Below are 27,217 nucleotides of genomic sequence, written 5' to 3'. Positions count from 1 at the left end.
AGGAATTTCAATATTAACCTCTAAATCCCCTATTGGGCCCCACCCCTCCTGCATCCGGGGGGCCAGAGCCAAAATTTATACAGGTTCTGTTCCCCTTCCCCCAAGGATGTTTCTGGCCAAATTTGGTCACAATCCACGCAGAACTCTACGACTAGTAGCAATTTATAGGATTTACCTCTATTTCCCCTATTGGGCCCCGCCCCTCCAGCCCCCGGGGGTCAGAGCCAAAATTTATACAAGTTCTGTTCCCCTTCCCCCAAGGATATGTTTGTGGCCAAATTTGGTTACAATCCATGTAGAACTCTATGACAAGTAGCGATTTAAAAAGATTTACCTCTATTTCCCCTATTGGGCCCCGCCCCTCCTGCCCCCGTGGGGGGGTCAGAGCCAAAATTTATACAAGTTCTGTTCCCCTTCCCCCAAGGATGTTTGTGGCAAAATTTAGTTACAATCCATGTAGAACTCTATGACTAGTAGCGATTTATAGGATTTACCTCTATTTCCCCTATTGGGCCCCGCCCCTCCTGCCACCGGGGGTCAGAGCCAAAATTTATACAAGTTCTGTTCCCCTTCCCCCAAGGATGTTTGTGGCAAAATTTGGTTACAATCCATGTAGAACTCTATGACTAGTAGCGATTTAAAGGATTTACCTCTATTTCCCCTATTGGGCCCCGCCCCTCCTGCCCCCGGGGGGTCAGAGCCAAAATTTATACAAGTTCTGTTCCCCTTCCCCCAAGGATGTTTCTGGCCAAATTTGGTTACAATCCATGCAGAACTCTACGTTTAGTAGCAATTTATAGGATTTACCTCTATTTCCCCTATTGGGCCCGCCCCTCCTGCCCCTGGGGGGTCAGAGCCAAAATTTATACAAGTTCTGTTCCCCTTCCCCCAAGGATGTTTGTGGCCAAATTTGGTTACAATCCATGCAGAACTCTATGACAAGTAGCGATTTAAAGGATTTACCTCTATTTCCCCTATTGGGCCCCGCCCCTCCTGCCCCCGGGGGGGTCAGAGCCAAAATTTATACAAGTTCTGTTCCCCTTCCCCCAAGGATGTTTCTGGCCAAATTTGGTTACAATCCATGCAGAACTCTACGACTAGTAGCAATTTATAGGATTTACCTCTATTTCCCCTATTGGGCCCCGCCCCTCCTGCCCCCGGGGGGGTCAGAGCCAAAATTTATACAAGTTCTGTTCCCCTTCCCCCAAGGATGTTTGTGGCAAAATTTAGTTACAATCCATGTAGAACTCTATGACTAGTAGCGATTTAAAGGATTTACCTCTATTTCCCCTATTGGGCCCCGCCCCTCCTGCCCCCGGGGGGTCAGAGCCAAAATTTATACAAGTTCTGTTCCCCTTCCCCCAAGGATGTTTCTGGCCAAATTTGGTTACAATCCATGCAGAACTCTACGTTTAGTAGCAATTTAAAGGATTTACCTCTATTTCCCCTATTGGGCCCCGCCCCTCCTGCCCTCGGGGGGTCAGAGCCAAAATTTATACAAGTTCTGTTCCCCTTCCCCCAAGGATGTTTGTGGCCAAATTTGGTTACAATCCATGCAGAACTCTATGACAAGTAGCGATTTAAAGGATTTACCTCTATTTCCCCTATTGGGCCCCGCCCCTCCTGCCCCCGGGGGGGTCAGAGCCAAAATTTATACAAGTTCTGTTCCCCTTCCCCCAAGGATGTTTCTGGCCAAATTTGGTTACAATCCATGCAGAACTCTACGACTAGTAGCAATTTATAGGATTTACCTCTATTTCCCCTATTGGGCCCCGCCCCTCCTGCCCCCGGGGGGGTCAGAGCCAAAATTTATACAAGTTCTGTTCCCCTTCCCCCAAGGATGTTTGTGGCAAAATTTAGTTACAATCCATGTAGAACTCTATGACTAGTAGCGATTTAAAGGATTTACCTCTATTTCCCCTATTGGGCCCCGCCCCTCCTGCCCCCGGGGGGTCAGAGCCAAAATTTATACAAGTTCTGTTCCCCTTCCCCCAAGGATGTTTGTGGCAAAATTTGGTTACAATCCATGCAGAACTCTATGACTAGTAGCGATTTAAAGGAAATGTTGACGGACAGACGGACGGACGGACGGACGACGGACGGACGGACGACGGACGGACGACGGACGACGGACGCCGCGCCATGACATAAGCTCACCGGCCCTTCGGGCCAGGTGAGCTTATACAAAAATCAAACTATGTTTTTGCATAATTACGTCGTGATTCACAAGTGTTTAAGTCAGGTCTATAAAGTTTAAAGAATTATCATACCCGATACCCGAGACCTCTTCTTAAATGTCAATGAATTCTGGTGCGCATTGTAGAGAGAGAGAGAATTTTCGGTGATGGAGTCACACAGCCAACATCCGACAATTGTCCCAAAACTGTTTCTGAGTTGCATCGCAATATCACAGCCCATTAAAATAAACAAGAAAACACTGAGGAGTTGATTATAAGAATTTTTACTTTCTTTATAAACTAGGTCCAGGAGAAGCCTTCAGATGCTATTCTGCAATAAATCATTAACTATAACTTGGTTTAAAATATGTACATCATTGGTTGCGATCCAGGGAGACAACAGGGCGATAAGGGCTTCTCAAACAGTCTCGCCTTAGTGCATAAAATGTGAACATGTTCACAAACATTTGTGATGCCTTTGTTTTAAAAAAAGAAACATGATACATACAAGCAATATATAAATATTCATAAGGCTCTCAAATCGTCACAGACACACCAAAGTCACAAAGGTCACATGATCTAGTCACATGACACCGACATTTCACCACATACACACATCACATGATTAAAAGTTTTATCACATCTGCGCGTATAACAACATTACCGGTTCATCATAACACGACACAGTGTAGAATGTGATATGTAGGATTCCTGTAAGGAAATTCACATCTTTGTGTAAGTTTTACGGCAATCAAATTAAACTATAACTGATTACAATCTGTAGATTAACAAACATGGTGCCATTTTAATATTTTTATGACAGCATAAAATCAATAATATTGTTTGGGTATCAATGTTTCATAACTGAATCTGTAATTTACATTTACAGAAATCAAAATGAATTTGACAGTATTTCATATGCAAACTTAATGAATTACATATAAGTGTAGGCTTTTTTTCCTTTTTCCATTTCATTTGATATCTAAATTTCATTACCTTAAATTTACTTAAATGAATCATTGATTCATTAAATGACTAATTACGATCCAATAAATTTTCTTTTCCATTTCATACCTCAACAAGTCAAGAAATAAATGTTCTCCATGTACGAGTCTAGTTATGAACAAACAATTTTCTGTATGTAGTAATGGTCTTAGAAAATGTTTCAAATGGCAACATGAATATCCAATATAATATGTGCTGTACAGTAGAAGTACCCGCTTCAACATGTGGCACTTATGTACATACCCTTATATCTATGTACAGTAAAAAAGTTAGCGATGTTATAAAATGTATCATTCCTCCATAAAACAAGAAGGTCTGAAAAATATTCAAAATATCACTTGTCAAATATACTGCAAGTGTGCAAGATTGTAATTATTGACAATTCAACAATTTACATTAGGTAAGAACAACCTATATGCCCTGAATTTATTTCCATGAAACATTTGAACTTGCACACTTGAAGGAATTCAAAATTCTTGAATAAGTTACAATGGATTTTTTGAAATAGAGAAAATGCTAAATAAATAATGCATTTCACTTGACAAAACATAGTAAATAAAATTGTATTTCCACATGCACTTTTAATTCTGCATGAACCATAAAAGTTTCAGATCAGATCACTATGGAATGAAAATATTTGCACAAGTAAAAACTGCAAATCTGTAAATGATTTTTTCCTCATTTAAACCTTTTCTTGAAAAAATCAATTTTATCTTAAATATGAATTCTTATTACACTCATCAACAGGATTAAATATACAATTTTTCTCATATTTCCTCATCAAAATAAATACCTCTAGAGCTATGTTAATTGCACATGCCGGGCATTACAGGTAAAAGAAAACACAAAAAAGACTTGTCTTTGACGAAATGTAAATATAACATGATGGCAAAAATTATGGAAACTGAATGCTTGAGAAACAACAATATCATTGCAATTTTCTTCCAATTATATTAGGTCTGAAATAAGTGTTTTAGTTAACTCCCTTCATACTTTCAACAATAGCATCATAAGAGTTGATCAATATCATCAGTTCTAGCACTTCATTTCTGTGAAAGTGGAAAATTTTGAGTGTCAAATTTCTGCTAAGTTTGCCTAGCAATTTGCACTACCACCTTCTACAATTGGAATTTGTTTTATAGTCAGAGCTTACAATTACACTTAGTAATACATGTATTAGTTCAGCTCTTATACATATTGTATATCTACATAGGGTACCAGTCATTGGGTTTGTAGTGTTTCTCTACTAATTATACAACTGTTGTAGACATTTCCAAAGTTTTAATAATTTCGTAATGAATGAAAATTCCCCAACAAATTCCACTTGAACAGTACCTAAGGTTCCCCATATGTTTCATTTCACTACAGGAAAAATATTGAATTTTGCTTATTATTCTTTTTTACTGATGAAGTATAATCATTGTTATAAGTATCCTACAGTAATGGTCTTTAGGAATTGTTCACAAGTGTCTTAATATGTCATATTTCATTCTCTATAAGACAGCGACTTTGTCATATCTGGTAAAGAAAGAGAAAATATAAAGTGATTCTTTTTTAAAAATTTACATTGACGTGCCCAGCTTTGTTTTTTAATGATTCAATTATTCACAAGAATTGCATACCAATATAACAATGTAATCATTGTCCATTTTTACCCCAAAATAACGCAAAATGAACACAAATAGAAACCATAATTATAATACCTGTAGGCCGAAGATACAATTCATGATTTCATCTCAAAATTAATTTTTTAATTTTACAAAAGCATGTTGTTTACTTTCATTGACATTAATTGCTTCTTTGGTAGATTTTTAAAGAATCCCAAGGAACCTTCCTATACACATAAATTTCTGATAAAAAAGAATTTCCATTGCATGTATAATCTTTAATTGTAAAAGTACTGTATACAAATCTTTGGTGACTACTCACTACCTATACAACTACTTGTGGTACAAACTACAGGATTTCTATTCAAGTACAAGGATTTCAACCTTAATTTAGTCATTCTGGTTGATTCATTATGAACTGTTTCAACCTTTGAATTAGAAGAATTCAAATGTATCTGAAGGGTTGGGAAATGCTAGTCAAGGGTACATAACTCTGACTTAATTTACACCTACCAACTACTAAGCAATTTAGTTACATATATAAATGAGAAGTTCTACAAATTTTGGACATGCTAATGTGCTCAAAATTTTCTCTGTTTAAAATCAATATAACACTATACTAATTTATACTATATATGTAAATATATTATGGAATATTCGATGCTGAGGTAGCACAATTATTTCGATAACTTTACTTCTGAAGAATGACTAGTCATCTACAAAATATGAAGTCTTTTCCTCTTGATAGTCAAATATAATATCCTTCCCTAAGCCATAGAAGAAAAGCCTACAAATAGGCTTTACTTTTTTTCAAAATATTTACGAAGAAAGCACTACATCTTCACCAACATTGGTACCAACAATACACAGCATTCAATCAGTAAAAAACAATTTTTTCATAACTTTGTGTGTGATTCTTGAGAAGTGATTAATTAAATATCTAAATATAGAAAAATCTTAACAGAATCCTTCTTAACAAGTCAAAAATGAAAGTATGAATTAATAGTAATTACATAAATGAAATAATTTCAATGATATGATTATTGTGTCAGGTGTCGAGATGAGGAAATATTAATCGGACCTGGTTGTATACAAAAACAACATATTGCTAGTGGAGGAAGCCACCAAAAAAAACATTCAACACAATTAGCACTAGATATATACACCACATACATGCCTTTATCAACAATATAACAATAACTTATTACACATTACTAATTCACTGACTTACCACTCGGTCACTAAAAAAATTAACAACCACACATTATTCTTCATTCGTTACAATAAAAATCACAGTAAAATGACAGGGTATTTAACACATTATACCACATCTTAGCTGTACAAAAACGAGGGAGATCTTCGGCGAAGGTCTCTGTAATTGCATCTGATCAGAGCAAACTATCACAGACACTGTTAAAAACACTGTTGTTGTTGATCAATTATTTTATACTTGTTGCTTGTGAAGAGTTACCTCCCCCTGGGAGAAATCTTTTGATCATGTTGGCCATTAAATGAAATTAAAGGCAGCAACACAAAACACATTACAATAATTGTCATAAATGCCACTGATAGAGTTACTTCCCCTTCTTATCTAGAAGTGAACCACTTCGGAGAAAGAAGCAAGTGCTTTCAAGCTTAATTTATCATTGGCTGAAACATGATAAAATAATTTATACCATTATCACAAGATTATAAAATGACCAAAGACTGATCAATAATCATGCATCTGCATGAAGTTGATTCTCCATTGCAAAACTAAGAATTTAAAAATTACCCTACATCAATTTAATGACTTTGATGATATTGATGAATTATATAAAGACTAAATATAAATACATTGCAGATCTTTTTCTTGTTTAAACTGTAGCCCCTTTTACAATTTTTTTAAATAATTATGTTACTTAAAAATTATTATGGGAAAGATACTTTCAACTGGAGAATTTCTAAAATCTCCCAATACTGGTAATGCTTTAGGATGGAAATGAAAATGTATTTGTAATTCTTTACATGTTACTCTAATTAAAGTTACCCACGGCAATACCTAAAGATTAAATGTTTTTAATTGATCAAACCTTTAATCTGTCTTCACAGAATCCTCAATTTGTGATATTTTGAAGAATATATTAATCAGGTGCTTAAATCTGTGCTTTTTTTATAACCTATTTTTTCAGATTTAGGTGTAAAGTATATAGATCTTGATCATTTATAAAATTGAACAACAATATGTCTAGGATTGTCTTTAAACAGAAACTAGAAGAATGTTTGTCATTTACACTATAAATCTTAAAGGTTATTGTCTCTATTGTTACATCATATTGTCAAAGTTAAAAAAAAGTTTTAATAATTCTTTGGCCACAACATAAGAGTTTTGCCAAATTTTCATCGAACTAGACACTGTGAATTTCAAACAAAGACAACTTTTAAATTGATGATAATTTTTGTATCATGTATTGTTTTTAACTTTGCAAGAGAAAATAACTTTTCAAAACCGATATTCTTGGGTATCAGTACAGATCCTATGAGTTGAATGTTTCATAAGAATAAGTGTTCTTTTTTAACACTATTATTCTAGTTATATAATTAAATATTGTTTATTTAAATAAAAAATATACCATTTATGAATATGAGCAAATGACCCAAAGATACCACACCACAACTTGGCCTTATGAAGTTTGTGAGCAAAAAACTAGTAAGTAAACAAAAGCAGGTCTATATTGATACCCACCAAGATTTTTGTTATAGCATTTGTAGCATTTTCTAACAATTAAATGCCCAATTAATTACAACAAAGGTATATACTGGTTCTGTGAACAGTTGCTTTACTGTCACAGCATTTCGGTGTTAAGTTCAGGGGAGGTAATGCATTGTTTCATTAAGGGTACTCATTAAATTGCCGTCACTGGTAGCCATGTCGGGGATCTTGAGCAGATGATCTAGTTCTTAAGGATTTGTATGTAGCATGGCAGAAATTAGCATGGAAAGACAGTCATCGGTCCGCTCTGCAGAAATTGTCCACTTCATCATAAAGAACCTTCACCTACAATTGACTTCAATGACCTTTACAAAATCCTCATTAAGGCAAGGCTGCAGTGTTTATTAACATTCTTCCAGACTCCAGAGGACGATTGATGAAAATGACCGTTGAACTTTTTCAAGGATATAGTGGCATCAAAGCCACCCAGGTCTCCAACACCAGTGTAGAGTTTATGTGTATCTGGGTGTCTTTTTGTTTCCAAAGGTTGACACATGGAAGTGGCCTGTTTACATGCTAAGCCCTCACCTGTGACAAGTGTATGGATACTTCTTCACTACATTGGATACATTTCTGCAAAATAAATTTAAAAAAAAATGTTATGAATTTCATTTCGAAAAATCTCAAATATTTTGTTAACAATAGATGTAATTACAGGATATATGTAAAGTAAGAAAAGTATATTCTATTTTGCTGTATAAAACAAAATCTAATTATTGAAAGCCTAAAAGTTGAACACGTCCTTAGCAGAGATGTTTGATAAATTAGAGTTCCTCCAGTAAAACCATCAATCTATGAATGAACACAACTATACTTGGACAACCTTACCTCAACTTTTTATATAGCAGGCTCTTTTTTACCATGTGTGTCTTTGTAAGCTTTATATAATGTGTGTACTTAATCACAATTATGTGTGCTATGTAGCTATGACATTAAAATCTTATGTAACAGGTGTACACGTATTCTAGTATGCATATTTTAATAGTTATCACATTTTAATGACTTTTAAGCCAGAAGTTTGCTGAAATATGGTTGTGCTTGATTTTATAAGCATTTTCTGCATGTTGTTATTCATGCATGTGTAGCAATTATTGTGAATGTGTGAATTGGTCACTAAACTGGAATCTACAGGTAGGTGCAAAATGACAGAAATAACTCCAAAATACTCTAAAAGTAGGTGAACAACATTTAAAATTTCACATGATTTTAACAATTAAATATTCATACTTTTACAAGTATGCTACATGTACCAATACCAAAACATTTTATTGACCTGCTTTTGTTTCATGTTAATTTTAAATTGATAAAAGAAACATTGAGCATGCAATTTTATCATGGCAGTTTTTTTTACAGTTGTGAGAGATTTAGCTGTAGGGACGTAACACTATACCTCACAAATCAATATCTACACTATCTAGCTACAGAGGTAACCAAGTCCAGCCCTCAGGGTATCTAGTCGGAATTCAATGAGAAAACTGGCCACATCATGAAAACGACATTAACTGAAGAGGAGAGAACTGACTTTCTCATTTACCCATAAATGAAACATTGTGAGCTTTTAGCCATGGAGTGTCATTTTAGTGTGTGTTATTTTACAGAAGTAATCACTCCCTATTCCCATACAAGATAATATGACAATGATAAAATTATCAATACATGTATGGGTCTCCGTTATGATCCACATTGTAACATTTAATCAGTTGCGATGGAAACGTGGATGTCTCTCAAACTACCTGATTCAATTATGTAATTTTACACTGAGGGAATGAAACGGTACAGACTCCAGGTCTGTTGAGGATATAACTTGCCAGCACCTAGTCCATATTAGCTAGCTTGTTACCCAGGGCCACTTGATCCATGTGTAACACATCAACTGGATATACACAGAATCAGAAGATCAACCACGATTTTTTATTACATTTACAAGTATATCACAATTACATTTTACTCATTAAATGTAAATTAACATGCTCAAATGTAGTATTTTTTTTTTTAACATGGAGAGAATTATACCTACACTTTTACAAAAGAATTTTAATTTCAACACTCCATCCCACTCCCACCCACCAACAAGTTTTTGTGATATTGTTGAACCTTTTACAGCACAGTCAATATTACCATATTGCATTAATCTACACATTGGTTAATGTAAAAATTAGCTTTTGTACCTTCTTAAAACATATTATGTTGCATCTGAATAGAAAACACAGTATTACAAGGACATTAATCTACACATTGGTTAATGTAAAGGTCTATATAGAGTTTGACAATCAGTGGCCAACACAAGCAAAGTTTACTTTGTTGCATAATGTAGTTCACAATTTTAGCAGTTCAGTTTAAATTGTGATAAAAGTCATTGCTGCTGTAATTACATTATTTTGCTAAATGGTTTGCGATTATAATCTGAATGTGTCTATTATAATATAATGATTGAACTGGCCAGCTTACCCTGACTTCTCTACTAAAGGTCACAGGGCATAAATGAAAACTCCGATAGTATTTTTATAGCAGACAGTATTATAGTCAACAATGTGGAATCTCTAAGAGACTTATAGAGTAATTGTACCTACCTCCAACTGATGCCTGGGGGCTCATCACAGTATGCTGAGCTAGACCCTGTGTATTAAAACATATATTAATACATTAACATAATGTATATAGGTATAGATGAAATATGTCATTCAAATCTTAATTAAACTATTTAAGTGATTTAAAACTTTCATTTAATAACGGAAGAACCAATGTTGCTTTAATGTATACATGTACCTGATTTTTAAGACAGTACAGGTATATATAGAATGAAGCCACCAGACGCACAAGAAAAGTTTTAACACAAATTTCTATACATATAAACACTCACAGTATTAAGCATTTAAAACTGCCATATAAGAAAGATTTGTTTGCAATCACAAATTAACTATCCGATAAAATACTGGTACCATTTTCTAGCAACATTAATGAGTATTAAATTGCAAATCATTTTCAGTTATTTTTGGTAAATTGGTCCTATATTTTAATAGAAACTGTAAATTCTTTAATAGTTATGGCACATGCAAGCGTACACGTTGTTTATGATGTCTAAATGGGGTCAGCTCAACCATTCGTTCAGTACAAAATTTAATATAAGCAATACATTCATTCATAACTTCAAGAGAAGTCCTTTACAGCAATATGACCAAATTGATGAATCAAACCTGGCAATAATTCTCTTAAAAGTTTGAATCCCTAATCCCCACATGAAGATGTTACATAGAACAAGAGGCCCATGGGCCTTAACGATCACCTGAGTTTAGATATAGAATGAAACAAAGATATGTAAATTTAAACACTACATACTGGCCCTTGAAGTTGGTCAGTGATTTTATAAATTTGACTTTTTAATCTATGAAGAGTATTTGCTTCTATCAAACCTGAAAACTGAGAAGAAGATTTTTTTTTATATTTAGTCATTTTGACCCTATTTGGCCCCGCCCCTCTGGTCCCCCAAGCAGTCAGAGAGAACCGATATAAAGTTAAACAAGAGATCCCAGAGGGATCTTGGCGCCCACCTAAGAACAATCTTTGTCTGACAAAGGAAAGAGGGATCTTTTCTCTGCTTTTCAAGCTTTTACTACATATTACTACACATGAAATTTCAAAAAGATCCTTTGACTGCTTTCTGAGATATATAACAGTAACAAACTTCAATTATCAAAATCCAAGATGGCGTCCTGTCGGCCATCTTGTTCACTGATCGGTACCAAAATGTAATATGCATAACCAGGGACCTAGGGGAACCTGCACATGAAATTTGAGACAGATCCCTTCAGTACTTTCTAATAAATAGTGGTAACAAGCTTCAACTATCAAAATCCAAGATGGCGTCCTGTCGGCCATCTTGTTCACCGATGGGTCTGAAAATGCAATATGCACAACTAGACCCCTAGGGGAACTTGCACATACAATTTGATACAGATCCCTTGAGTACTTTCTGAGAAATAGTGGTAACAAGCTCTAACTATCAAAATCCAAGATGGCGGCCTGTCGGCCATCTTGTTAATCAATCGGTCCCAAAATGCAATATGCACAACTAGACCACTAGGGGAATCTGCACATGCAATTTGAGACAGATCCCTTCAGCACTTTCTGAGAAATAGCTGTAACAATGTTCAATTGTCAAAATCCAAGATGGCGGCCTGTCGGCCATCTTGTTCATTGATTGGTCCCAAAATGCAATATGCACAACAAGGTCCCTAGGGGAACCTGCACATGCAATTTGAAACAGATCCCTTCAGTACTTTCTGAGAAATAGCGGTAACAAACTTCAATTGTCAAAATCCAAGATGGCTGCCTGTCGGCCATCTTGTTAACCGATTGGTCCCAAAATGCAATATGCACAACTAGGCCCCTGGGGAACTTACATGTGAAATTTGAGAAAGATCCCTTTAATACATTCTGAAAAATAGCGGTAACAAACTTTAACAATCAAAATCCAAGATGGCTGCCTGGCGGCCATTTTGTTGACCGATTGGTCCCAAAATACGATATGCACAACTAGGGCCCTAGGGGAACCTACATATAAATTTTGAGAAACATCCCTTCAGTACTTTTTGAAAAATAGCGGTAACAAGAATTGTTAACGGATGGAAGGACGGAAGGATGGAAGGACGGACGGATGGACGGAAGGACGGACGACGGACCACGGACAAAAAGCGATTTGAATAGCCCACCATCTGTAGATGGTGGGCTAAAAGCTATCTCAGGCTAATAATTAAAAAATGAAGGACATAAAAATAGCACTTTGTACTCTAGTCTCTCTTCTATCAGAATCCAATAAAGTATGATATATGCAGTTCTTATTTAAGACTAAGATTTAGTTTTATTTTTTCTACCAAAAACCAACTTTTTACCAACCATCAAACTGTATAAACATACTAACCACTTTGCCAGGTCTCGCCCATGTATTCACCACACCTTCTTGGCACGCTGTTACAATACAATCGTCCCTAAACTCCAGTGCAGTTAAACGATCCGACGCCACCTTTTTACACACTAGTGGCTCCAGTATAGGCACTTCATCCAACCGAGGGCATGAGCAAGTGCCTAAAAGTTTCATGGCATCATCAACAGGCCGAACATGATTGGATTTCAGTATACTAGATTTATCACTGCGACTAGCTAGACTGAAGTTTCTTTTGTGCTCTTTTTTATCCTGGGACTCCTTCCGACTATCACTCACTGATAACGTTGCAAACTTTGTTGTAGCATTAACTGTTGAATTTGCGAACAGATGTGCATGGCCATCAGCAGCCACATCATTACTTCCTACGGAGTTCATTTTTTGAGAATGTTGTAGGCTAGTACACCTGGGTAACGTATTGGCTGACAATGGGGTGGAGTTACTTGTAATTAGTACACTTGTCCGTGATCTACCTATTGGTTGTTTAACTACGTCCTCTGTTAGGTCCCACAGACAGAGCATCGTGTCCTGACCTATAGAGCCAAACCGATACGTTGTTATAGACGAGCTCGGGCTATTAGGTAATGATGGTGCCTTACTAGAGTCTAAAGAGTTCCGATTAGAACCCTGCGTACCCCCATTAGCCACTCCTTCATGCAAGTCCCATTTAGGATTGTGGCTTGTTACATTATGAATATCTTCATCCATGGATGTGAATTCACTGCCTTCTACACCACACACAACTGATGTGTGAGGATCAAAGGCCACAACACTTACCCATGACCTATGGCCTTGACCCCTACATATGACCCTTTTCTCTTGAAATGACCATACCGTCACTAAGTCATCTTCTCCACCAATCACAATGAACTTGCTGTCTGGAGACCAACACACACACAGGAGTCCACCAAAGTAACTCTTCATCGAGCCTAACAACTCCATGGAATCAAAATTAAACACTCGGAGGTAGCCATCCTGGCTAACTACAGCCAGGTATTTACAACATGGTGAGAAGGCGAATTCGTTGATCGCTCCTTGTCCTACTACCCACCGATACAGAGGGTTACGGGTGCTTTTTGTTTTACATGTATACACAGCAAATCCATCACCCTGCTTGAAGAGTTGATAGTGTGGCGGCGTTGGACCACACGGTAACTCTTCGTTATAAACGTACATTTGACCACTTGCGTGTGACACTAAAAACTGATTTGGGGATCCAGGGATCCATCGAATAGAGGTCACTTTAGTTTTGTCAATCAACCGCTGAAAAATAGGGAAATTAAACTGAGAAATCATGGAAATAGAAACACACTGAGAATAATATGGATAGTGTTTGTTTTTCTTAACTTTTAGAATTACAGGTAAAATATGTAGTAATATTAAGAGTATATTTAATCCAAATTATTACTTAAAAGAAAACAACAATCAAAAATCAAATCAATAATTAATACCCAATATTTTAGAGTTTTTGAACAAACTAATTTTAAGGAAAAATTGAAAGGCTAGCTAGGGGGAGCTAGAATATTAGATAAAGTCTGAATCTGAAGCCAGTGCTGTATCATTAACAAAATAATAGAAAATGGAGGGGATATCTATATTCTGTCAATTACCTTTCCCTGTCTTTCCGTCTATCAGCAGTACAAAAATAGATATACAACATTCATATCAACATGAATATAGAAATATAACTATACTACTCTATACATGTCATAATTCTCTCTAATATACTATACATGTCATAATTATTGCCAAGGTTTGTGTGAAAGGTTTGGGGGTGCAGAACCAAAGTAAGGGAAAGCACTGATGTTTGGAGATAACCCTCAACCCTTTTAACCTTTTACTTTGATACCCAATAACAAAAGAGAATTACTTGAACCAATATCCCTTTACCAAACCAGAAAATCGTACCTCAAAATCTGTACTGGAAACCTAGGCAAATCAATAGATTTGTTTTTATTATAATTCACGAAATCACTTTTCCAACAGGTAGTAATGTGAAAGGTCGATTCCTAACAGACAATTTATCTTGGTCAAAATGAAGGTCACAGATGATAGAATCAACTGAATTAGCCGTAATTGTCCGGTCTACTGGGTTCTCCAGTACAAGACACAGAAGTAGCCTAGTTATACACCAGCTCAAGTCTTCAATGACTTATTTCTATTAACTCTATTGAATATCCTTCATAGGACATCACTTTGTAAAAGATTCTAGCTATCTACTCCTGGGAGAATGTGTTGGTATACGTATATATGTCATTGCATTAGGAGAGAAATTTATGTTACCTGAAAAATTTAAGACCTTTTCCTCACATGCAAATGATTTTATATTAAGTCATAAATTTGGTTAACAAGCAAATTCGTGGAATTTCCATCGACTGCTTTCAGGTCATATTGTAGGTAAACATTATTGAGGTTAGGTTTAACCTTTGTTGAAACATCAAAAATGAACTGAAGTCTTATTCGGAAGTAAGACATGTAAAATAATGTCTGCTGAAAGTGACTATTAATTATAAACTTGGCTGAGCACTTAAGGCATTTAACTTTGATACTAACTTTTAAGAAGATCGGTTTACATATGTTACATTTATTGCACAGGGAATGGCATAAAATGACGCTTTTAGTACATCAAAGGACCATAACTCCACTACATGATCGATGTCAGCCAAAATTGGCAATAGAACTTGGTCAAGCCCTTAAGGCATTTGACCTTGTTACCAAGTTTGAAAAAAATCGGTTAATATTTATTACAGTTATTGCAGGGGAATGGCAGGAAGTCATAAATTTGGTTAACAATCACTACCTACCACAGGGGCAAATAACTCTTCAAGATGGATATGTCACCTATGGAATCTGTACATAAGCTACACTGGCATACGTAACTAATTTTAACCATCTAATCATAGTACATAATTTCCTAAACCTTTCAATGAACGTATTTTTTTTTTACTCCTTATTACATCTTCAAATAATTTTCAAAGCTACTTACCACCTTCTTATGTTATTACTTACCTCTTCATTATATAATTTTCCTAACTCCTTTTTGATGGGGTCAATCAGCTGGACTTGACCAGCTGTAAATCCGACCAGTAGTCGAACACTGTCCGGTGATACCAACAGACTGTTAAAGTCGTGACACGTGGGGAATGTTCCCTTATATATCCTTTTATCTATAGGTTTTGTTAAATCAGCAGCCTGCAACACAAATATGTACACATGTTATAGTAATTACTGGATACCAAACAAAACAAACATGTATTAATGTGTGAATATGAATGCTTATATATGATGGTTCAGATCCATAAAAGCATCAATATACAATTGACATAGTGGCAATTGTGTCATGAAGTATCACACGTTTTGAAAGAACCACCACAGTGAACACCATGTTTTAAACTTATCAGAAAACCAAGTTGTATCACATGACCAACATCGACAATACTATTATAGATCAAACCCTCACGAGTCGTATCACATGACCAACATTGGCAATACCAGTACCGATCGGAATTGATCGGAACAGTTTCCGAGCTATTTTAAACATGTACATGTGGAAAATCAATCTTTAGATTGAATTCTTCAATAACTTTGCAAATACAAAACTTTACAAACTGGGTAAATATGGGAAGTTTTAAAACTTAAAGAGGCAAAGAAAAATATGAAGAACATTTTAGATGCTTTTTCTATGACTAAATGGGAAAAAGTTATAGACTATACAACTTTAAAGGAGAGGATTCTCTGACATAGCCTGATAATCACACAGTTGCAGTCTGTGGTGATGATGCTGATATTTTTCTAACAAAAATCTTGGTAATATACATGTTGTACACAAATCAATCTCAATACAGAAATGTTTACTGTATAGCCAGTATTAGCCACTGGTAATCTGTAAATCTGATAAATATTGATCCCAGAGAGCAAGTAGTCAGTAGGCTATGGTCATTTTAACATACTATAGATAATGCATTACATAATGCATGTACCCATTTCCGTAGGTGTCTAGCTATGGTTCAGATATGAAGTCTACAACTATTAGCACCAGACGGGAAGTTCTCAGGTGCACTAATAGCATGGCCAATGCATAGCATGATCGATTGTTCTTTTGGACTATTTGTTAGAATCAAAGAGCAATTAGGCTAAAGTGCATGTAATAAATATTTGATTTACTAAGTCATTACATAAGTGTATTTACATTATTTTACACTTCTATGTTAGCCTAATAGGAACCCAATAATTCACTGAGCTATTGCATTTACATTGATCAGATAGATTACCTTGAGAAAATATTTGATTGACCCTCTTTGTATTTACAGTCTGAAATTTTAACTCCCAAACATGTCTCTAGTTCGAGGATAATAATATTTCAACCTGCTCCTATTCAATGGAAACAGCTGAAACTCTAATTTTACCAATATACATGTACATGTATATCTAAGTTTGTTCATATGTGAAAATCTTTCTGAGTCACATTTGTGGACAACGGACTTGTTTGTGCAAAGCTGGCTTGTATAAACTTTGAGTGAAGACAGATTCTAATGTCAAAATTTATATGAGAACTTGATTGAGGTACGCATAAAAATCAACAAATTTTACTCATAGATTTACAAATGTTTTAAATAAGAGTTGGATTAATACATGTAATTATTTTTAGTGCAGTTTCAGCCCTGGCTGGTTTGTTAATTAAAACACAATAGTATAATCAGTTTACACTTATTGCAATGAAATATCTGAAAATGATATTTTGAGTTTTTTCAGGCGCTTTAACTCTATCAAACAAGAGGCCCATGGGTCTTAACGGTCATCTGACTCATGGCACAAAACAACAAAGTCACAGTATAAAGAAGTGGTTAACAATTAATATAAACAATACAAGGAACTCCTTAGTTGAATATGTAAGTTTCTGAAATAGGTAAAGGTCATTTGTTGAACAAACTTGGTAGCCCTTCATCCATATATGGTTGTAACCCATTCAAGGATGAAGGAGGAGTCAGATTGTAAAGTCAAATTTCAGCAAAGCTCCCATTTTGGACCTCTGCCATTCTATCCCCATGGGTCTTACCTCGTCCTTTATAAAATATGTTCCCCCTTCTGAGCCACGCCCCTCTGTCCCCTAGGGTCTGACCTAACTCGTTTATATTAAATATGATTGTCCTTTCCCAGTGATGTCTCACACAAAATATGGATGCATTAATCCACTCAAAATTCCCCCTTCTGAGCCCCATCCCTCTGTCCCCAGGGGTCGGACCTAATTTGTTTAAATAAAATATGACAGCCCTTCCTCTACAATGTTTCACACAAAATATGGATGAAATCCACTTAAGGGTTAAGGAGGAGTAGGATTTTAAAGCTAAAACAAGTACATGTACTCATTGTAATGGACACTAATACATAATCCCCCAAATGACCCTCTCCCTCCCCCTCCCCATCTCCACCTGCAACAAATTAAGAATGCAGTTGCACAGTGTATGAACATTTGGTTAAGATGTCCCGACATATTACCACAAGCCCCCCTCTGGGATGCGGGTTCAAATCCGAAAGTACTGACCACTGTTGAGGTACTTTTTCCTCCACCAACAAACCTGGCACGTCCTTACATGAAATAGGACGTAAAAATAAACAAACCAAAAGCAGTGTACGAAAATTTGAGGTACTTTTACATTCAATGAATTGCATACGAAAATTTGAAAACCCAGCAAAAATCTTTCAAAATTTAAGCATCCCTTTATAACCCTTTATACTAAATTTCATTGAAATCAGAGACCGAAATATAAAAACAGGAAGTTGGCCCAGCAGCCATCTTGGAATACCAAAATCTTTACCAAAATGTTTGCATGTTGTTCGCCATCCCTTAAAACCTCTACAGACTAATTTTTGTTGAGATCAGAGACCGAAACCTGAAAACAGGACGTGGGCTCGCAGCCATCTTGGAATACCAAAACCTTTTCAAAAATGTTTGTATGTTGTTTGTGCCATTCCTTAAAACCCCTATAGACCAATTTTCATTTGAGTTCGAGAACTGAAACCTGAAAACAGGACGTGGGCTCCCAGCCATCTTGGAATACCAAAATATTTATGAAAATGTTTGCATGTTGTTCGCCATCCCTTAAAACCCCTATAGACCAATTTTCATTTGAGATCAGGAACCGAAACCTGAAAACAGGAAGTTGGCCAGCGGCCACCTTGGAATACCCAAATCTTTATATAAAATATGATTGTCCTTCCCTAATGATGTTTCACACCAAATATGGATGAAATCCACTCAAGAGTTGAGGAGGAGTAAGATTTAAAAGCTAAAATTAAGAAAATTTGCCCATTTGGGGCCCCACCCCTCAGCCCCTAGGGGTCGGACCTTTCTCATTTATATAAAATTTGATTGTCGTTCCCCAATGATGTTTCACACCAAATATGGATGTAATCCACTCAAGGGTTAAGGAGGAGTAGGCTTTTGTATAAATATCTTACGCACGACCCATGGCGGACGGCGCACGACGACGGACGAAACACAATGACAATAGGTCATCTGACAAGAGTAAATGGAAGTCAAGATGAGCGATAATTATAATGATAATTTTTATAAGAATCAAATAAATATTGAACGTTGCTATGTGGGTCCCATATTAGTCCTACAAATCGAAGTTAGCCAGCATTGTAAAGTCGTTGCTGAGAACGTCATGTGACTACCGTAACGTCTGTCCAAACTGTTTGAGATCAAGTCATGAACTTTCCGAATTCCGTTCGGCAATAATCGTAACTTCTATTGCGACCAGTTTAAAATGTTTTATAAATTAAGATCAAAGAAAGAGTTACAATTCCAGAAATTTTGTGCAACATCATTCTAAAATTCTAAAATTTCTAAAACCAGGCCTTGTACATTTGATACTTGTAATTCAAACAACATCTTGATGCTCATCTTCGATACTCCAGGATTTACTATCACTGTCATTTTATCTACCCGTGGACTATGTCATAGTTAACCTGAAGTCAGTTCAGAAGAAAAAACTGACCAATCACAGGCCTGGAAAGACTTAAGCTTCCTTTGAAGATTTACAGAGATTGAGAATGTGATTCATCAAAGCACCAAACTACATTGGTCATCTGCTGTCACCGACAGAGCCTTCAGATTTGCTATGGCATATTCCAGGGACATATAACTACATTTAAAGGTCGATTTAGCAAGGGTGAGGCCTTAACAACAGACTTCAGTTTTTTAGTTGGAGTGGGAGTAGTACAAAGCTAACCCCATATATCACCCTAAACACCTACATTGTACTTACATTTAGGTATATGAAGATTATAGAAGTCTGAGATGAGTACCTGACTAAAGTTTATTGGAAAGATTTATTTTTATATTGTACTACTTTACATCCAATTAACTATAAAATATATTATAAAGAAACATGGAATTAAACTTCATTTTCAGTTTATGAACTACATTAAATTGTGCATTAAGAAGTTTGAAATTTCAGCCTAAATAAAAATAATTTGACACAGACTTTAATTATTTCTGTGAAAACTGCCTTCCACAGTTGCCATCACATACAACTTGAGATGACAGTGACCTGACATTTGGAGTGTATTTACCTTAGCTAGGTCAACGTTCTAACATGTACATATACACCTTAACACAGATCCTCCTCCACATAACTACCTTTAATAACTCAGAGTTCAGTTACTGATTAATGCAAGTTGACTCCCAGTACTTGACTTCAGAAATTATATAGGTTTATAATGATGAGTAAGCTGTAGTTCTAGAGTCTAGCAAATTGTCCAGAAGACCATATTTACTGAGAGACGAGAGATTTGGAATTGTGACCTAAGTACATGTAATTCTTTCTATAAGTACTTTTCCAACATATTTTTGATTAAACATTCTTGTTTTTTTTTTCCAAGCTTTGAAAACCAGCAGATAAATAACAAAAACACAGATCATATATGCGTTGCTTTACGATGAGTGTATCTACAGCGCATTGCTTTACATCGAGTGAATCCATAAGGATTTTCTTACAAATGTTACAGCAGTTGTATTTTGAAAAGGATTTGAATCTTTAAGATTAAAGGACCCTCAAAAATTGAGTGACAGGTTAATGTAATTATACAGGTCCTTTCACTCAACTAACTGTACTCTAGAGATCAGAAATGTACTCCGAATATATGTACACATAATCCTTGACACGATGACATAGTTTACTTTCACAGCAGACAAGCAATGTGCTCTATATATTGGTTTGTTATACAATATGGAAAAACATAATCATGATCAACACAAAATCTCTACAACCAGCTAAGAAAGTTATCTATTTGTCAATGGGGTGGGCTTATTCCTTAACACTTCTTTCAATCATTTGAATGGAATTTCATACTGTTAAATATATACACTAGCTACCAGATACATGCTAAATGTATATTTACTAATTAACCCAAATCTGTATTTAATTTGTATCCAAACAAACTAAAACTAAACAATAAGTAGAAAGAAGTTAACTGTTAATTTCAAGTACATGTAACTTCAGCAACAGATATGGGAAACACTAAAAGTAACTGTTTGAATAATAACTTTACCGTAGATATGCATGTAACTAGATTCTGTCCAGGGTCTAATTGTAAAAGGTGCTAGTGATTTTATAAATTCTTATTTCTGTATGATTGTCAAATGCAAGGTTTAGGTCTTGCCAAAGAACCAAACTATGTTAGTAATAGAGCAGAAGTTCTATCTAACTTGCTACATTCAGGTTTAGATAAAAATGAATACAAAGAGGGAACATAACTATAACTTGAACTTATAATTATGCCTAAACTTGACTAGGAATAAAATCTGTAACATCATATAGTTCCCCAATACACAAAACAGAGCCATATATAAACTCTGTTTATCGTCCTATATAATATATAGGATGTTTTACCAGTACACTGAAGCTCGGCTGTTTTGCTGTGCAACCTACCAGAGACTGAGTACAGTCAATTACTGAGCATAAAACAATGATTATATAATTACAGGTATCAAACTCACACCATGCTCCCTAGTAAACAGACACACAGAATGTCACAGGGGAATCAAATTCTACCACTAGCCTCAACACAACCAAGGTCAGGGCCATAACAGACAGAACAAAATGAGGACAGATCCTCACAACAACCAGGCTCATATGAGGACAGATCTTCTCAACAGCCAAGGTCATATATGAGATCATAGAAGAGATCCTCACAACAGCCAGGCTCATTATTAGGACAGATCTTCACCATAGCCAGGTTCATATGAGGACAGATCTTCACAACAGTCAAGATCACATGAGGACAGAACTTCACCATAGTCAGGGTCATATGAGGACAGATCTTCACATCAGTCAAGGTCACATGAGGACAATCTTCACCATAGCCAGGGTCAACCTCACAACAGCCAAGGTAATATGAGGAGACAGTTCTTCACAACAGTCAAGGTCATATGTATGAGGACAGATCTTCACAACAGCCAAGGACAGATCTTATATGAGGACAGATCTTCATAACAGCAAAGGTCATATGACGACAGATCTTCATATAGCTAAGGTCATATGATGAAGACAGATCTTCACACAGCCAAGGTAATGTTAGGACATATCTTCACAACAGACAAGGTAATATGAGGACATATCTTCACAACAGCCAAGGTAATATGTCAGGACAGATCTTCACAACAGCAAGGTAATGTCAGGGTATGTCAGGACAGATCTTCACAACAGCCAAGGTAATGTCAGGACAGATCTTCACAACAGCCAAGGTAATGTCAGGGACAGATCTTCACAACAGCCAAGGTATGTTAACAACTCAAGGTAATGAATTTCACAACAGCAGGTACAAATCTTCACAACAGACAAGGTAATTTCACAACAGACAAGGTATATAGGACATATCTTCACAACACAAGCCAAGGTATGTCAGGACAATCTTCACAACAGCCAAGGTAGGAAATGTCAGGACAGATCTTCACAACAGCCAAGGTAATATGAGGACAGATCTCCACAACAGCAAGGTAATAAGAGGACAGATCTTCACAATAGCTTAGGTCATATGAGGACAGATCTTCATAATAGCCAAGGTCATAAGAGGACATCCTCACAACAGTCATGGTAATATGAGGAGAGATCCTCACAACAGTTAAGGTCATATGAGGACAGATCATCACATCAACTAAGGTCATATGAGGACATCCTCACAACAGTCAAGATCATATAACGACAGATATATACAACAAGAGATCCCAGAGGGATCTTGGCGCCCACCAAAGAATGATCTATATCTGACAATGGAAAGATGGATCTTTTCTCTACTTTTTAAACTTTTTCAAACATACTACTCATAAAATTTGAGACAGATCGCTTCAGTACCTGTTGAGAAATAGCAGTAACAAACTTCAGCTATCAAAATCCAAGATGGCTCCTTGGTGGCCATCTTGTTGATCAATCGGTCCCAAATCACAATATGCACAACTAGGGCCCTAGGGGAACCTACATGTGAAATTTGAGAAAGATCCATTCAATACTTTCTGAGAAATAGCAATAACAAAACTTTGAATATCAAAATCCAAGATGGCTGCCTGGCAGCAATCTTGTTGACCGATCGGTTCCAAATCATGATATGCAAAACTAGGGCCCTAGGGGAACCTGCATATGAAATTTGAGACAGATCCCTTCTGTACTATCTGAGAAATAGAGATAACAAACTTTAACTATCAAAATCCAAGATGGCGGCCATCTTGTTCACCGATTGGTCCAAAAATGCAATATGCACAACTAGGGCCCTACAGGAACCTACATATTAAATTATAGAAAGATCCCTTCAGCACTTTTTGAGAAATAGTTATATCAAACCTTAACTATCAAAATCAAAAAAAATGTTTTTCCGATCAGCCTCAAAATCTGTATGGCACAACTAGGGACTAAGGGTACCCTCCATGTGAAGTTTGAACAAAATCCCTTCAGTAGTTCTCAAGAAATATCGATAACAAACTTCAACTGCCAAAATCAAAGATGGCTGCCTGGCGGCCATCTTGTTTTTCCGATCAGCCACAAAATCTGTATGGCACAACTATGGACCAAGGGGACCCTCCATGTGAAGTTTGACCAAAATCCCTGAAGTAGTTTTTAAGAAATAGTGATAACAAGTATTCTTTACGGACAGACGCCGGACACCGGACGACGGACGACTGATGACGGACCACGGACGCAGGGCGATTTGAATAGCCCACCATCTGATGATGGTGGGCTAAAAACCAAGGTCATATAAGGACATCCTCACAACAGTCAAGGTTATATGAGGAGAGATTCTTACAACAGTCAAGGTCATATGAGGACATCCTCACAACAGTCAAGATCATATAATGACAGATATATACAAAAACCAAGGTCATATAAGGACATCCTCACAACAGTCAAGATCATATAATGACAGATATATACAAAAACCAAGGTCATATAAGGACATCCTCACAACAGTCAAGGTCATAAAATGATATATCTTACAAAAGCCAGGCTCATTACATGAGGAGAGATCCTTACAACAACTAGGATTATATCAGGACAGATTGGGAATCATCCATACAACAACCATGCCCGTATGTGGAAAGAGTAAAATAATAGCTAGAGGCATTTGAGGACAGATCCTCACAAAAACAAAGGTCATTATGAGAACAGATCCTCTGACCTGTATACGTCTTAGCCATGTCACAATGATGTAAGACTTGATAATGCCGGGTGTTACTCTTGATATTTTCATGTTTTGGCATATATAAATATCAATATATTGAACCGAAAAACCTGAACACTGTACCCCATAAAATACGAATATGTGATGAAAGTGTACTGTTTCACTCCTGCAGTAATCCAGATAATTGTTAAAGAGGTGGGTAATTGTACATGGTTTTTTTTAAAGGGAGGGTACAACAGTGACTTCTGTGCAAACCCAAAACTTTAACAGAGACATAAGTCATAAAAAGTTACATAACTTTATACTATAAAATAATCGATGACAAGCTAGCAAATAATTGCAACTGTGCAAATATCTAATTGAAACATATATAGTATGATTGAATGAATCGATACAGACTCTTGAGCTTGACTATAATTCCTCTGATTTCCTTCAACTTATTCTGATTTTATTTCTGAATGGCTCATTATCATTGGATTGTGTAATACATTGTAGGCTTGGTAATAGGTACGCCTTCATAGATAGTTCATACAATTTTTTAGGGTAATTGACATATTTCAATGAGTATTTTACTTGTGTATGCATCTTAAGTGGAATACGGAAGGGTTTATATAGGGTTATATATAGGGTTTGCAGCATTTTTCCTGTTAGGGTTCTTTGGACAGACTGGGCCCAGTTTCATGAACATAGTAAAGGGTGAGCAGTGTATCCTTGAGGACAGGTGGCCTGTCAAAGGAATAAGGATGTATCTTGTGATCTAGTTAGGCATCTTTAGTAGGACAGAATAAAGGTATTCCTCATGAGGGCATGGGTGATCATGATCAAGTATACACAGGTCTCCTACAGGTATAGAAGGGGGATAAATCAAGGAGTGTTATGAAAGGCTTGTAAATTCCTGCATGAAATGAAGATGAAATTGTTTTCCGTATTACAAATTAGGGGATGCATCCCTTTTAGGATAGAGTTGAGTATATGTCTCACCTAGGACCTACTAAACAGCCCACATCTAACCCCAATTGAACAGGTGGACAAATACTTATATCCTGTAGAACATGGTAAGGTGCATTTATACAATCACAGTTTCATATCTGTAAAATTCAACAGAGGGTTTCCTGAAGGACAGGCCGGGCAAGTGCTAAACATCCTTATTCACCCAGTATTAAACTATTTCTGAGAAAGACACAATATTTTCTAGTATTACAGGAAATATTATATGTTTAAATGTACAATAACTTGGAAGAGTAATAAATTATGTACCAAACCAGACAAGTTCATAATGCTATAATTAGCTACAATAATACACATGCATATTTATAATTAACATCAGTCTGACTCACAAAATATGGAAGACGATTGAGTAACATTGGAGATATGTGTATTTAAATACAACAATTTAGATAAAAGATGCCTTTACATACGAAATTCATTAAAGTAAACGTATATGAATATGATGTCATGGAAATTTAGATGCACATGTGTAAAGTACAGGTGCGAGATGTTTGTTTACATATCGGGTTTGGACTAAATTTGCGGAATTCGTTGTATCTAAGAGTAGATAAGCATTTCGTGTTGTAATGTATATGATAGTTTATACGTGAATATAAATACAATTTAATGAAAGACGACGTTTAGTTTACTTAGACCGGTGACAAGACAGTAGATACACACGTGTGTACACGGTATGTAACTGACGTTTTACGGTGACGACCTTGACAGTTCTATGTACTAGAAGATGCCTTGGGTTCGTACTATCAGATTTGTGGCAGGGGAAGTGGATGGACCGGGATATCATACCTTTTTGACATCCTTGTAAACATAAAAATATAACTCCCTGCCAACATTGAAACAAATCCGATCAGGAGATCCACTTCCGTCGTTTACATTTATGAAAGACACTTTGACAGGAGTATTTGCTTGTCCATTGTACGGCACCCTTGTCGGCTTAGAATACTCAGATAGTGGCATTAATTTATAAGTCCCTTCTCGCGTTACGAAGTGTGTTTTTATCTCATCCTTTCCTCCACCCTCGCCCTGAGACGCCATGTTGGTTTTGGAGAGTTGACAGATGCCCGGATATGTTGTCCAGTGCGCATGCCTACAGGATATTTTCCGCTGTAAACCAAAACAAACACACGTGGTTCAAAGTGGTCACGATGACATTGATCAAGTTTGTTGTCATTTCATTCATAAATATGCGCTTTTATATGAACTGATACATGTATCTTTTTATCACTAGTACTTCTGAAAGAGGTCTGCATTATTTTCGTCAATTAAGATAAAAAGCCACTACAAAAATTTCGCAATAACGCGTATGTAAACAAACAGGCCTAGTCATAATCTCGTGAGGTGTTAGGCCTTAAGTTGGTGATGACAATTAAACGTATCGAGCGACAACATCTTTATCATAGGACTATAGTTTGGTATCTAAATCGACTTATTATTTAGAAAATGTGATTCCTCATGAAAGAAATCAATATTAAATCATTCATTCATTCTTTATCTTAGAGAGATACAATAAATGGTTTATAAAATTCAAAGAGAGGCTGAAAAAGGTTAAGTTAACACGTCCCGTTGTCATGAAAGAAAAACGGAACCATTTACTTATGTACATAGTCATCTTCATCAGATGCCAGGGATTTATAAGGCAGATCTACGTCTTGTCTGATGCATTATCTAGCATTAGAAAGGGACCAATACCACAGGTGTCAAGTGTTTCCACCATTTGCATGATAATGTCAAAAAGAAATCGATGTATACCTTTGTAAAGTTGAACCCTGTCAAACAAGCATTCCTTGTACCATGCAGCTATACTATAGAAAACAGTGACACGTGGACTTGGTTCGCTAAAATGTACATGTTTCGCATATTTGCCAAAATTGAAAAGCTACACAAAAGCAATTTACGAATCAATAGAAATAACTAACGTTAGCATTGATGCATACACTCTTTATCAACTTAGTTATGTTCAAGTACACAAGAAATACTATATAGGCATACGAAATATCACTAGTTTAATAGAGTCTAAAAACCACTGAAAGATAGGGGGTATCAGTGTAAATAA

The 27,217-nt window shown here is 36.2% G+C and overlaps 1 protein-coding gene across 1 annotated transcript; it reads right to left on the bottom strand.

The window, feature by feature from the left end:
• Positions 1 to 2,444: 2,444 nt before the first annotated feature.
• LOC138318591 (WD repeat-containing protein 20-like) lies at positions 2,445 to 26,228 on the bottom strand. Its single transcript, XM_069261094.1, has 5 exons — positions 25,951 to 26,228; positions 15,490 to 15,672; positions 12,460 to 13,743; positions 10,112 to 10,157; positions 2,445 to 8,114 (listed from the first exon to the last, which is right to left on the bottom strand). Exons 1-5 carry the CDS (start codon positions 26,197 to 26,199, stop codon positions 8,098 to 8,100), a joined length of 1,779 nt encoding a protein of 592 aa, XP_069117195.1. The 5' UTR covers positions 26,200 to 26,228; the 3' UTR covers positions 2,445 to 8,097.
• Positions 26,229 to 27,217: the final 989 nt, after the last annotated feature.

The sequence above is a fragment of the Argopecten irradians genome, chromosome 3 (assembly GCF_041381155.1).
Source record: "Argopecten irradians isolate NY chromosome 3, Ai_NY, whole genome shotgun sequence".
NCBI classification, from domain to species: Eukaryota; Metazoa; Mollusca; class Bivalvia; order Pectinida; family Pectinidae; genus Argopecten; species Argopecten irradians.
This window is presented reverse-complemented; position numbering and strand designations above follow the sequence as displayed.